The sequence below is a fragment of the Octopus bimaculoides genome, chromosome 2 (genome assembly GCF_046866305.1).
Source record: "Octopus bimaculoides isolate indiv1 chromosome 2, ASM4686630v1, whole genome shotgun sequence".
In the NCBI taxonomy this organism is placed as follows: Eukaryota; Metazoa; Mollusca; class Cephalopoda; order Octopoda; family Octopodidae; genus Octopus; species Octopus bimaculoides.
In genome coordinates, this window is record NC_142929.1 from 190,456,068 (window position 1) to 190,470,419 (window position 14,352).

Below are 14,352 nucleotides of genomic sequence, written 5' to 3' on the forward strand. Positions count from 1 at the left end.
ACACACTACACGTGTGTGTGCGTGTGTGTGTGTGTGTTTGTGTGCATGTGAGATTGAAATGGAAGCATCAAAGAGAAACAAGTTTTTATCTTGGTTGGAATTTACATTTTACGCTAAGTAATGACCTGAAAAATTAAAAATATAAATATATATATATTGCAGTCTACTTTATTAATTAATCATACATGAATATTAATTGATCGATATTAATTAATCTACATGAACCGAACCAGATGTTGGATAGACCTCAGCACAGTCATACAAATAACAGTCAAATTACTGTTAGAAATAAAAGTCAAATCGCCTCAAATCATATCCTACGGTCTAAAACATAGAAGGATATGTTGGAAATTATAGTCACTGATGCTCAAACAGTCGCAAGTCACGGTTGGAGCGCCTTTGGTTATTGATCTGTCTACTTGTCAGAGTTTGTCACAAAGCTAAGAAAAATAATAACAGGATTGCTTCTTAAGTTTGAATAAATAAATTGGTGGAGATTTTGATGTGGGAATGAGCATACATACACATACGTGTGTTCTTTTGTATCTTCAATGCAATAATCGTCGGGGAAGAATGAGTTAAAATAGTTAAACATGGTGAAAGCGGTTGTTCAGTGCAAAATATTTAGAATAGAAGATAAAGATCTCAATGATATTTCAAAATTTCATTTGTTTTGCCCTACAGCTGTTTTGACGGAATAATTACAAACACCATCAACCATATAATCATTCTGTGTTTAATGGATAATTTGTACATAATTAATAAATTTGAATGAGACGAATAAATCGTTTACTCAGACAGCGATCGTTGACATGTCACTTAGATGCTACACCATCAGACTCTCTGAGCTTGCGGTATGTCATAAAATGGAAGATCTCATACATCACCATGTTTCACCATATTTACGATCATTAATGTTATTTATTTTACATGTTTTTTTTGTTTGTTTTTTTATCCAAATGGTGAGAAAAGGGATCACAGCAATCCGAGTCCACCTTTATCTCTATTAAACTTTGCTGTTAACATCTGACTGGGATCACAGACCGGCATTCTGCCGGTTATGACGACGGATTTAACAGTTGATTCGATCAACAGAACAGCCTGCTCGAGAAATTAACATGCAAGTGACTGAGTGTTCCACAGATACGCTTATTTTTAACGTAGCCATTAGGGAAATTCAGCTTGATACAGATTGTGACAAAACTGGCCCTTTAAAGCACAGCTACAACTCATTTCTGCCAGCTGGAGCAACTAGAAATAAAGTGTCTTGCTGGAGGAAACAACGTGCCGCCGGGAATCGAACTCATGACTTTATGATCATGAGCCGAATATTCTAACCATTAAGCCACGCTCCACATGATTCTGAATTATTATTATTATTATTATTCCAAAAGAAACAATATGATGACTGTGACATACCAGGCGATTTCTTACAAAAAGAAACATGCATAATTCTCAACATCTACTGGGGTTACAATCAGGACCGGCTCCTCGGGTTGCTGGCGACCCGAGCAAAGCTGAACTTCAGCGTGTACAAGCAGATGTTCGTGGAAATTTCCTTGTCTTTGTCACGCCCTCCTTGATGCCCCCTAGCACATGGCGCCCCAGGCGACTGCCCGAGTTGTCGGTACCTTGAACAGGCCCTGGTTACAACGGGTCTGTTTCGAAGGAGCAAAACCCCACGAAATATGGCATATACACTCATTACCCATTTTTGTCTTCGATCTCATTGTTTGTTTACATCCGACGTCTCGATACGAAACGTTGTAGCAAAAGGAATCACTGCTGGCTGCTATTTCTGTAGAAATAACCATAACAAAATAATATAAAGAGCACTGCTAACGCAGGAGGACGTGGTACTCTCTTACTCTCTTTTACTTGTTTCAGTCATTTGACTGCGGCCATGCTGGAGCACCGCCTTTTAATCGAGCAAATTGACTCCAGGACTTATTTTTTGTAAGCCTAGTACTTATTCCATCGGTCTCTTTTGCCGAATCGCTAAGTTACGGGGACGTCAACACACCAGCATCGGTTGTCAAGCGATGTTGGGGGGACACATACAGACACACAAACACACATATATGCATATATACGACGAGCTTCTTTCAGTTTCCGTCTACCAAATCCACTCACAAGGCCTTGGTCAGCCCGAGGCTATAGTAGAAGACACTTGCCCAAGGTGCCACGCAGTGGGAATGAACCCTGAACCATGTGGTTGGTAAGCAAGCTACTTACCACACAGCCACTCCTGCGCCTATAAATGGTGCTCATTTATAAAAACATTTAATACACTTAATAGTATATTATGGTTGCATAACGAAATACCACGTACTTACAAGTCATTAATACTCTTCTGTGTATATAAAAATGTATGTTTATCCCGGTTTCATTCAGTTTGTATCAAATGCCGGTTTATATACGTATAATATTATGATGTTTGTATTGAAATATATATATATGTGTGGCTTTTTCTCATTTCAGGTGATGGAGTGATTTCAATGGATGAGTTTGTAGGAGGTTTGCGTGGACGTGGAACTTCCTAGATTCCAGAAACTTATAGAATCTGCTACCCGCCTTCTTTTCCCAATACACATACATCCATACATAGGCATACACACACTCGCAGATATATATTACACACATATATATACATAGATAATATACATGCATACATACATATATATAAATATGTATGTAAGCATGTATGCATATATTATATATAATACATATATTTAAATATAGAAAATGCATATATACACGCATGTATATATTGTATATACAGATGAATATATATGTATATATATGTATATATATATATATATATATATATATATATATATATATATATATATATATGTATGTATGTATGTATATATATATATATATATGATACATATATACACATATCAATTTAGTACATAAATATATATGTATACATGTATATAATTTAATATATGCATATATATATATTGTATGTATATATATGTATATATATCTAGATACATATATATATATACATTTATTAATGAGTTATATATATATATATATATATATATATATATATATATATATATATGTACGTGTTCCAGCACCCTACCACCATGGATGTCAATGTTGCGGTGTAGAAGCAAGGCTCACCAACCAATCAATGATTTCATAAAGCAGTGATTTAATAACCTTCGCATTCAAAGGAATAAATAATATTCGATCAGAATTCTACAAGACCATGTGGAATTACAGAGTTACAGAGGCAGCGTCGCTTTTGCTCACTGTTGTCCATAAACTTTGATATTTTTCTCTATGTACACAAAACCAAATTACCCAATAAAACATATATATATATATATATATATATATATATATATATATATATATATATATATATATATATATATATACATGTAAAAGCAAATCAACAAACCATCTCTAATGAGTCGTTGTGTTTTGTCATTTTTAATTATTTTCTTTTTTATTTGTAATTGTTTTGTTCGTTTGTTATATCAGGTTGTCAGATAAATTCGTTCGTTTCCCCTTCATTTATTCTAATCCTTTCCAATATAATTTGAATTAACAAGGAAACTATTTTTTATCGTAGTGTTTTGCGATCTTTTTGCGGATCTTTTCTTCTTTTATAAATTTAGTTTATCATTTTAGAGTTTCGAAATAATTTTACCTCTTCAGTTACATGACGAAAGTGTGGCGAGCAGAAATAAAAGAACGAATTTATCTGACAACTAAAGCGTATTTCATATGGAAATGAAAAAATCTGTGATCAGGTTGTAGTATTAAAATAAAAATAAAAACACTGAGTAGCTTTACTATTTATGTATGTAAAAAAAACCAACGTTAAAAAAAAATAAGGATAACAATGATGTGTGTGATATGACTAAATATAGTGAAGCCACACACGAAGAAGAAATGAAAGGAAAAATCACAGAATGACAAATAACACGACGAGAGTCGGGGACCCTGATGTACACCGAACCCTCACACTTTAGTGACTGGCGTGCTTTGGTCACAAACCAGACAATGGAGGGTATATTTTTGCTGTTCAGGATCATCTTCCAACAAAGAATCACCAGAGCGATCTTCTGGGACATGAAAGAAGTCCATCGCACCTCGTATTCGGAGAACATCGAGAGACAATCGACCTCATAACCTCAGGATGCAGCCGACTGGCACCCACAGAATATTTGCAAAGGCGTGACAGGACAGCTCAGGACAAACACTAGTCACTGTACGGCACATACAGCATCCCTCACAATGAGAATTAATGGCAACACAAACCACTACAAGTTGCCCAGGATGCCGAGGTTTCCATCCTTTGGAATTTCAGTGTCCAAACTGACCGAGAAATACAGGTTTATTGACCAGAGGCCATGTTGAAAAGATTTGTCTTTTGATTGATGTTGCAACCCAGGCTGACAAAAATATCGTTAAAAACGGTTGAGGAATTGAACAAAAGAGAGTGGCATCGCAGAGCAACAACATCACCCATTGTTATTGGGGAACTTGGAATGGTACCAGCAATTTTGGCACAAGGCCAGTATTTACAGGACGCAAAGTCAACCTCGGCAGCATTTAAACACAGAACATATCGACCGACGTGTATTGCGTACTTTTTGTCCTTGATTACTAATTGTGATATATATGCAAACGGTTGATTAATTAAAGATAACATCACATATTTACAGTTCTATATTTAAGAGATGAGGAATTATGTACATTATTTACATTATTTACACGGGCATATGGCGTAGTGGTTAAGAGCGCGGGCTACTAACCCCAAGATTCTGAGTTCGATTCCAAGCAGTGACCTGAACACTAACAACAACAACAGCAACAATAATAATAATAATAATAATAATAACAACAACAACAATAATAATGATAATAATAATAATAATAATAATAATAACAACAACAACATCGAAAAATACTTTAGGTATGAGAACCCAGGTTCGAAATTTCCCCAAGACACCAGATGAAGGCTGGAGGGTATATCAGCCGAAACATTGTGTTAACAACAAACAAGATGAGGGCAAATATCCGTCAAATGTAAATAGTGTAAATAATGTATCAGATATTTATTTATACGTTATACATTGTTAACTACATATTTTATGGTATAGAGTTGTCCTGCGGAGGGCAACGTTACAATGTTTTCGTACACTTAAAGGCTTTTATCAGTTATTTCTTTCCGCTCGCATTCAGAGTTCGAATCCCGCCAAAACAGGCTTTGTTTTTAGCCCTCTTTTCTAGTCGTTAAAATAAATACTAGTCTTGTACAATAATTAATTGAATCAACAAGATCTTCCGCCAATGATTTGTAACCTTTAGACTGGCTAATATGTGTGTGTGTGTGTGTAAACACGAGTGCTTCTATGCACCACGAGTCTATATTTACCTCGTAGTAAATAATACAGTATAGTCTATTCTAACACAACATCCACGTTGAGTGGGCGATAAATATTACCTTTTGACATTAATACGGCTTCTGTCGCCATTAATTATATAGAAACCCGCTGTCACATTAACATTTAAAATGTCCACGTCCTTTATTTGGTTCTAACTTGTAACATGCAACAGTATCTATCGTAGCATACAGTAGGCTCCTATTACTGTACATGGGTAGGCATGAAGAATGAGATCTTTAGAAGGGTTACTGGGAAGGTCGAGTTATTTTGTAAAAATATATTTTAACAATTGCGTCGATCCGAAATCAAAACCCAATCCCTAGTTCACTTCACTAAAAACACACTCCTACACAACAAACACTCATCTGTGATTACGTAATTTACCAATCTATAAGAATATTTGAGAAGAGGACATCATTAAAATCTTTGTAACGGGAATCTAGGCCAAGCAGCCGGTAAAATCATTTCATTAATAAGAGGGCGCTACAAACGCTTCTCCTAAAATACAATTTTATGTTTTCCGAATATTGATTTGTGTGATTGATTTTAAATAGTCAGACATAGTTTAATGAACTTCCATAGTGATTACAGTCCAACACTTCGACCACTGAAGCAATTTTATTGACCACATCTATATCTGGGTTGACACAATCGGTGGAGCATCAGACACAATGTTTTGCTAGTCTTTATTCTTTTAATTACGTCTCTTTACGTTCTGAGTTCAAAATCTGTCGAGATCATCTTTGCCTTTCATTCTCTTATGATCGATAATACAAAGCACCAATCAGGTACTGAGATCTCTATAACTGACTAACACCTTCCTCGCCACTGGTTTATGGCTTTTGTATATTTGTTAGGAACTATTATAATAATAATAATAATTATTATTATTATTATTATTATTATTATTATTATTATTATTATCATTGCCTTTGCACAGTTTCTAATGCTGGAGATGTACTACGGTGTCATCTGTTCACTAACAGTGAACTAAGGTAACACCCCTTATTTTTCGAGCACCTTTCGGAGTATTCGAGCGGTTCCAAGCAGGGCTGTTTTCTGCAAGTGCTCCACCCTTATTGCAGCCTCTGTTTGTTTCATGTACTTCTCGAGATTATTAATCACTGTTCCCAGGGCTCCGACAATTATTGGTACTACTACCACCTTTTTCAGCGACCACAACTGCTTAACCTCCCAAGCTAACCTGTCATATCTCTCGACTTTTCTTTCTTCCTTATCGCATACTTTGTTGTCAGCTGAGCATGTTGTCAGCATCTATGAACCAGCGTAGTTTGCTTTCTTTCTCAATTAAGATTATGTCTGGCTTCCTATTCTCTATCTCATGGTCGCACTGAATCATAAAATCCCACAGGATCTTTGCATTATCATTTTCGAGGATGCCTTCGGGTTTGTGGTCGTACCAATTTTTTGCTCTGACAAGAACATACTTGTTGCAAAGTGTCCAATGGACAAGCCTTGCTATATTGTCGTGGCGTCTCTTATATTCCTTGTGGGCTAGTGGCGTACATTGGCTGGTAATATGCCATACGCTTTCACCATTTTGTCCACAGGTTTTGGTCATAATTTTAGCCATAATTATTATTATTATTATTATTATTATTATTATTATTATTATTATTATTATTATTATTGTTCAGTAGTTTTATTTTTATAACGTGCTTTCACTTCACTACCGAGCGCAGCTCTGTGCGCCTTGGGTATGTGCTGTGGTTTGCTGTGGTGCTCTTATGTTTACTGTATTGAAAGTGTTTTGCGTAGGATGTGTGCAGTGCCCAGTAATGCAATTTTCTGTATGTTATATATATTTGTAAGTCCTGGTGTTTTTGTTATGTATTTGCCTGAATATTTTTTTATTATACCTAAGGCACCTACTATGATAGGAATTGTTTCTGTTTTTAGATTCCACATTCGAGATACCTCTATTTCCAGGTCTTTGTATTTTGAAAGTTTTTCCATTTCTTTTAGAGAAACGTTGTCATCTGCTGGTATTGATACATCAATTAGAAAGCATTTTTTTTCTTCATGATCTTTGACAACTATATCTGGTCTATTTGCCTTAATTTCTCTATCTGTGTGTATTGGCATATCCCAGAGTATGGTTGCTTTCTCGTTTTCTGTGACCTTTTCTGGCGTGTGTTTATACCATCTTTTTTCTGTTGTTATTCCATAGTGTTGGCATAGCTTCCAGTGTATATAGGTCCCAGCTCTGTCGTGTCTGTGAATATATTCCTTCTTAGCCAGGACTATTATTATAATTATTATTATTATTAAAGATGACTAATCGAAAAAATCTTTAGGGAGTCGGGTAAGATGCCTCACGGTATATGTTCTTTCTCTTTACTTTCTACGTTCAAATTTTGCTCAAGTCGCCTATGTCTTTCATCCTTCAGGGGTCGAAACACTCAAGTACTAGTAAAATATGGAGATCGATAGTGTTGATTAAGCCCTTCCCTTCAAGCCATTGTACCTAAATTAGAAACCATCATTATTTAATTCGAATAAATGGCAGGGAATAGCACAATCGGTAGAGCATCCGGCAAAATGGATTTCGGTATTTGATTCTGGAACCTGCTGGAATCGACCTCATCTTTCATACCTTCTGGATCGATAAAATAATTAATTATCAGGAAATGAGAAAAAGATTTTATCAACTACACTCATTTTTATTCTTTTATTTGTTTCAGTCATTTGACTGCGGCCATGCTGGAGCATCGCCTTTAGTCGAACAAATCGACCCCGGGACTTATTCTTTGTAAGCCTAGTACTTATTCTATCGGTCTCTATTACATACATAAACCACTGCTTTAGATTATGGAGGAGTTGCAGTTCTCCAGAGACTGGTAGGTTGATGCGGTCGATGTTGGATGTGAACCACTGTAAGATGATTCGAGTTTAGATAATGGAAGAGAAACAAAGGACTGAAGCTGTCCACAGACAGACGCTGATATTCAGCTTCATTTCTTGTAAGTTGGTACATGTGAAATAAATGTGTCTGAGAAGGGCTTCCATCGGTTTACAGGCTACGAAAGATGAGTAAAGTATTTTGTGTAGGGTTTACGGGATGGAATACAACAGGAAGGGTACTGTGTGTAAGGAACGGAATACATGTATTGCGGGTGGACTAAGGCGGTCAGTGGTAGGATGACAAGAGAAGTAATGAGTATACGGGGTAGACTAAAACTGGTACTCCGTCGGAACAGCCTACTCATGAAAGTAACGCGCAAGTGGCTAAGTACTCCGCAGACATGTGTACCCCTTAACGTAGTTCTCAGGGAGATTCAGTCTGACACAGGTGACAAGGCTGGATCCTTTGAATTACAGGTGCAACTCATTTTTGACAGCTGAATGAACTGGAGGAACGAGAAATAAAGTGACTTGCTCAAGGACAGGATGCACTACCGGAAATCGAACTCATGACCTACCGATCGAGACCCTAATACCTTAACCACTAAGCCACGTAGTAGGGACAACAGGCAATTTGATGGTTCAAAGGTGCAGAGGTTGTGTTAGTGGTAATAGAGGAGAGAAAGACTGAAATAAAACAGCGCCACCTGTAGGTTAATTCTTTTATTCTTTTATTTGTTTCAGTCATTTGGCTGCAGCCATGCTGGAGCACCACCTTAAGTCGAATAATTCGACCCCAGGATTTATTCTTTGAAAACCTAGTACTTATTTTATCGGTCTCTTTCGACGAACCGCTAGATTACGAGAACGTAAACACAGCAACATCGGTTGTCAAGCGATGGTTGGGGAAACACACACACACACACACACACACACACACACACACACACATACATACACATACACACACACATATATATATATATATATATATATACATATATATATATATATATATATATATATATATATATATATATAATACAAAGAATATATATACATGTATACACACATATATGTACATACTTACATCTACATGTGTATATACATGCATATCAGGGTACAGGACGTTAGAACAATAAACTACAGACAACGGAACGAACACATAGGAAAACGGAAAGCCCCTTGGAATATCCCTTCATCAGCTGTCTCTATTCTATCTAGACGTTTCGAAGACCAGACAGGACGTACTCTAGAATAGTCTCTTCCTGAGTAGTGGATCAACCAACTACACAGAGAATTCCAAGGTGGCAAACACAAACCAAGACAGGAAAAAATGGACAGTGAAAACAACATTCAAAAGCCGTACGGCCAAACGCAAATCTGAGGTAGAACGCTAGTAGTTCGTCTTGCCTTCACAGCGGCTGGAGTGAAAAGAAAGCTGACCACAGGTCACACGAGAGCAGAGAGGATGGTGGAGGGAGGAAATGGAACAAGGAGGAAGGGACAGAAGCAGTGAAGTAGAGGCCAGGACAGAAGGGTAGATAGGAAGATAGAGGAAGACAGATAGATAAATAGATAGAGAGGATGGTGGAGGGAGGAAGTGGAACAAGGAGGAAGGGACAGAAGGGTATAGCGGTGAAGTAGAGGCCAGGACAGAGGTATAAATAGAAAGATGGAGGAAGACAGATAGATAAATAGATAGAAAGATAGTCACATATATATATATATATAATGTATGGTGAATTTATGGAAAGAAGTCCCATAAAATACATCAATTTATTTAAAAATGGAGTTGACAACACATCATATACAAGTATTACTTTCATATCTTAGCAAATTTACGTCTGTAAACTACAAATAAAATATGAAGAACCGACATTCGAAATCTCTTTTGGAAACCTCCAAAATTAAAGGACGAATCTACATTCAACCTTTTTACGCCTATATTAGTATATATATATATATATATATATATATATATATATATATATATATATATATATATATAATCATAAATATATAGGGATTGACAGTAACCTGCTTCTCCAACATACTGAGAATTCAGAAATAGCAGTCAAAGAACTACTGATTTCAAAACTACAAATTATTACTCCAGACTGATAGCGATATTTTTGATACACACAGAACAAAAAACAGTAGAGAAGAGTAAAAAAACCACCTGCCTTTAGTTAATTTAGTACGATCGTTTCACAGTTAAGAGTAAAGAATACTCTATTCTGATCTTCAGCTAAATATTCTAATAAATTTGTTAATGTCTAAATAACTCACGTTAATTTTGACCATGTGAACATCAATACCACGTGAGGAAGACGTTAAGAAATTTATCGGCCAGTGAGTTCAAAATCCCTCGCCCTAATGAATTCAATTCAGTGTGCATCATAAATAGTCCCGCATAGAAAAGAGACCCGAAAAGGTTTTTTTCATACTGAGCTACCCGGCAAAATTGTTAATTATTAATTTTATTACTAATTGACGATTCCCTGCCCTGCATATCTATATATATATATACATATATATATATATATATATATATATATATATATATGACGGGCTTCTTTCAGTTTCCGTCTACCAAATCTACTCACAAGGCTTTTGTCGGTCCGAGGCTATAGTAGAAGACAATTGCCCAAGGTACCACGTAGTGGGAGTGAACCCGGAACCATGTGATTCGGAAACGAGCTTCTTACCACACAGTTGAGGGCGTTCGAAGAAGATTGTAATTGTAGCATCAGCCTTCGTCGTCCATAAGAGCACGCAAACACTCGCGAGTTCCATTCGAGTTTTGCACAAATTAAAGGAAAAGGTCAAAGGTGAATATATTCCAGTCATGAAGAAGAACCCTAATCAGCGAGATTGATGTCTTGCAAAAAGCAGCCCTACTGGGCACAGCGCACATCTTAAGGAAAGTATTATCTGTCTGAGGTTCTTGTTGTGACTCGACAGATGACTAAAGACTCCGGTGCATTTTTACTTACACTGTGTTACGAAGGAATAATAATAATATTCCCCTTTTTCTCTATCACATGACTCTGTAAATGAACAATCTGGTGTGCGTGTTTTAATGGTCTACCAATGTATACCGTACGTTTCTCTGTCCTAGGTGTTAGGAAGACACTCAGCAAGAAATGGAAATAGAATTGAAAGACAATGCTAATGATAATGATAATAATAATAATAATAATAATAATGATAATAATAATAATAATAATAATAATAATAATAATAATAATAATAATAATAATAATAATAATAATAATTAATGCCCAGATGCAGTACCAGGCAGTGGCTCTCATGGCTTCTGATCTTAATTGATTGGAAGTGTTATCATGTACGTTGCTTTGTCTTGGTATAAAAAGATGGGCTACAGCAAATATTCTGCTCAATACCACAGATTTGCTTGTCAGTTGTTTGACCTTAACCAGTTGAGCATGTCCCTTGGTGGCTGACGATATGTGCATCCCTGATGACGAACAGAAGTAGTGGAAGCGCATCATTGTAGTAAAGAGTGTTGAGAGGAATTATTTGAGGTTTGAATAATTCCCCTCTGGATACATGGGTGTTTTCTTCAACATCCTTAAACAAACCTTATTCAGGGACCTTTTGAGCGGGGTGGGCTACACGACCTGAAGAAAATTCTAACTTGGCCTCACCTGCAAGGTCATGCGCTGTTTATGTTGATATAAGATTACCATGTTGCGCACACATGGTTGTGATGCATGTGTCTGGTGTACCCTTATCAGATGGGTAGTCATGATGGGTATACTGTACTGGGTTTCATATATTTGTACTCCAGTGTCACTTTGATGGCATGTGCTGCTCTCTCACTCAATTATGAAATTTGAATCGTGATTTGGGATCAAGTGAAAATGAAATTATATTCTCTAAAACTATAAAAGGAATAACAGAAGAGAGGATGGGGGAAAAGAAAGAAAATTTGGTTGGCAGGTGGAGTCGCATTGGTAGTTATGTGTGGTAAAAAAAGATACAAAAAACATGCCCCTTCTATTTTGAGTTTGTTCGGAAAGAATTTTGATGTGAAACCGTGTATGAAGACTAATATTGTTATATTTGGGAAGAATTATAATTAATGAAGCCTAATTGCTTGATTATTGTAATAAAAGAAAGGATAAAAAGTAAATTTAAAAACGCTGTCAACAAATTCCTACCAAAAGTTACAGAAACATTTTTTTTCTCTGCTGTTGTTGTTGTTGATTTCACAGTAGCATCTGATACTGTTCATTGCAGTTAATTGTTACAACCAGTTATGACAGGTTAGAACAGGATTGAAGAAATCCTCGTTGATAAAAATGTACGTTGGTTAGGACCCGTAAATAGGGTGGACAACAGCAGATTCTCCAGAGAACTCCTTTAATCCCAACTATGCGAAGAGTAACAGAAACCATGGAAAACCTGGACTGAGATTCGAAGATACTACAAAAAGGAATTTGAAATGAAAAGGAACTGGTCATAATAAACGGCAAGGTCAAGAAATGGAGAAAGTTTGTCATGTCAAAGCTATGAATAGTCATAGTTACTACAACTAACTGCAAAAAGAAAATTGATATAAGAAGTTAGAACAGAAAATTACTATTTTTAAATCTCACAATGAGAGATATTCAGCAACAGTACTTTGTAGTAAAGATTTTTTGCCAACATAACATGGCAGTCCTGGTTTAGGACGAATGTTGCTGTAATTTAGCCCCAGAAGACATCGTCTCCAGCTGGCTATACAACACGATCTGTGTCCTTATATTTTTTCGAACAAGGGAATCTAGCACCCCTACTCAGCTCAAAACAATATCTGCGTATCACTATTTACCCAGAAATCGTGATACACAGATATTGTTTTGAGCTGAGTGGGGGTGCTAGATTCCCTTATTCGAAAATATAAGGACACAGATCGTGTCGTATAGCCAGCTGGAGACGATGTCTCCTGGGGCTAAATTACAGCAACATTAGTCCTAAACCAGGACTGCCATGCTAGAACAGGTTAGAACAGAAGGCAACAGATAACAACAGCAGGTAACAACGAGTTACAGCGAGCAGCAACAGGTTACCACAACAGGTTATAACAGGTAATAATTAGTACCAGTAGGTATGCAATTATAATAAACGACAAAGATCTCATACGGATCATCGATATAAAGATATGAAACATGATTTTTTGTGATGCTTAATAGTAATAAGAACCACACACGAACGTTACAAAACTATCTGAGTGAGGGTCAAGTAGTGGCTCCATTGATGGTCATCATTTATACAAATGGTCAATCGAAAAATGATAATTCCAAACGGCTTATCTCAATCAATGATTTTTGTATATTACATAACAATGGAGGAGATTTCTGCAACATCGAAACAACTATGAATATCAAAGGTTTTACAATATAGACAATCATTTAATTGCTAAAATTGCTATCTAGCACGTTGGGGGCCTTTGGCAGAGTTCATTCTGTTGCAAGCATTGGGGGCAGGTGCCTGCTAAGCATTTTATCCAGCGCGATAGCGATTCTTCCCGCACCCCGCCTTTCTGTTCTACTCTAAGCACAAGGTCCGATGCAACTGGTACTTGATTCATCGACCTCGAAAGGATGAAAGGCAAAGTCGACCGCGGCGGAATTTGAACTCAGAACATAAAGACAGTCGAAATACCGCTAAGTATTTCGTCCAGCGTGCTAACGATTCTGCCAGCTCGCCGCCTTTATGACATGGCATATATTACCATATAAATTTATCTTAACTGTTTAATCAAACAGACAACGGGAACACTCATGGCCCCTTTCATGGTTCAAGAGACTGGTAGAGAGGAAGGCAGGGAGGAATTCATCTTTAATCTGGAGACCTGGCTCGAATCCTTGCATCACAATATCTTCTGTAAAAGACACCCAGAGACGAAGTGTGACGTGTTAAACCAACAAGTTTCTCACTTAAGAAGCGAAAAGATCCCTCCTATGGACAGGTTTCCATACAGTTTCCATCTATCGAATTTTACATGCAAGTCGTAGGTGTGGATTGTTTGTAAGAAGCTTGCTTTCCTATCATATGG

At 36.6% G+C, this 14,352-nt stretch overlaps 1 protein-coding gene across 1 annotated transcript in view; it reads left to right on the forward strand.

Moving 5' to 3' along the window:
* Positions 1-3,430, forward strand: part of LOC106873697 (uncharacterized) — an 86,793-nt gene extending 83,363 nt beyond the window's left edge. The window contains exon 4 of the mRNA XM_052965802.2: positions 2,482-3,430. Coding sequence (XP_052821762.2) covers positions 2,482-2,543 — 62 coding nt within the window. The 3' untranslated portion in view covers positions 2,544-3,430. The remainder of the gene's footprint in view (positions 1-2,481) is intronic.
* Positions 3,431-14,352: the final 10,922 nt, after the last annotated feature.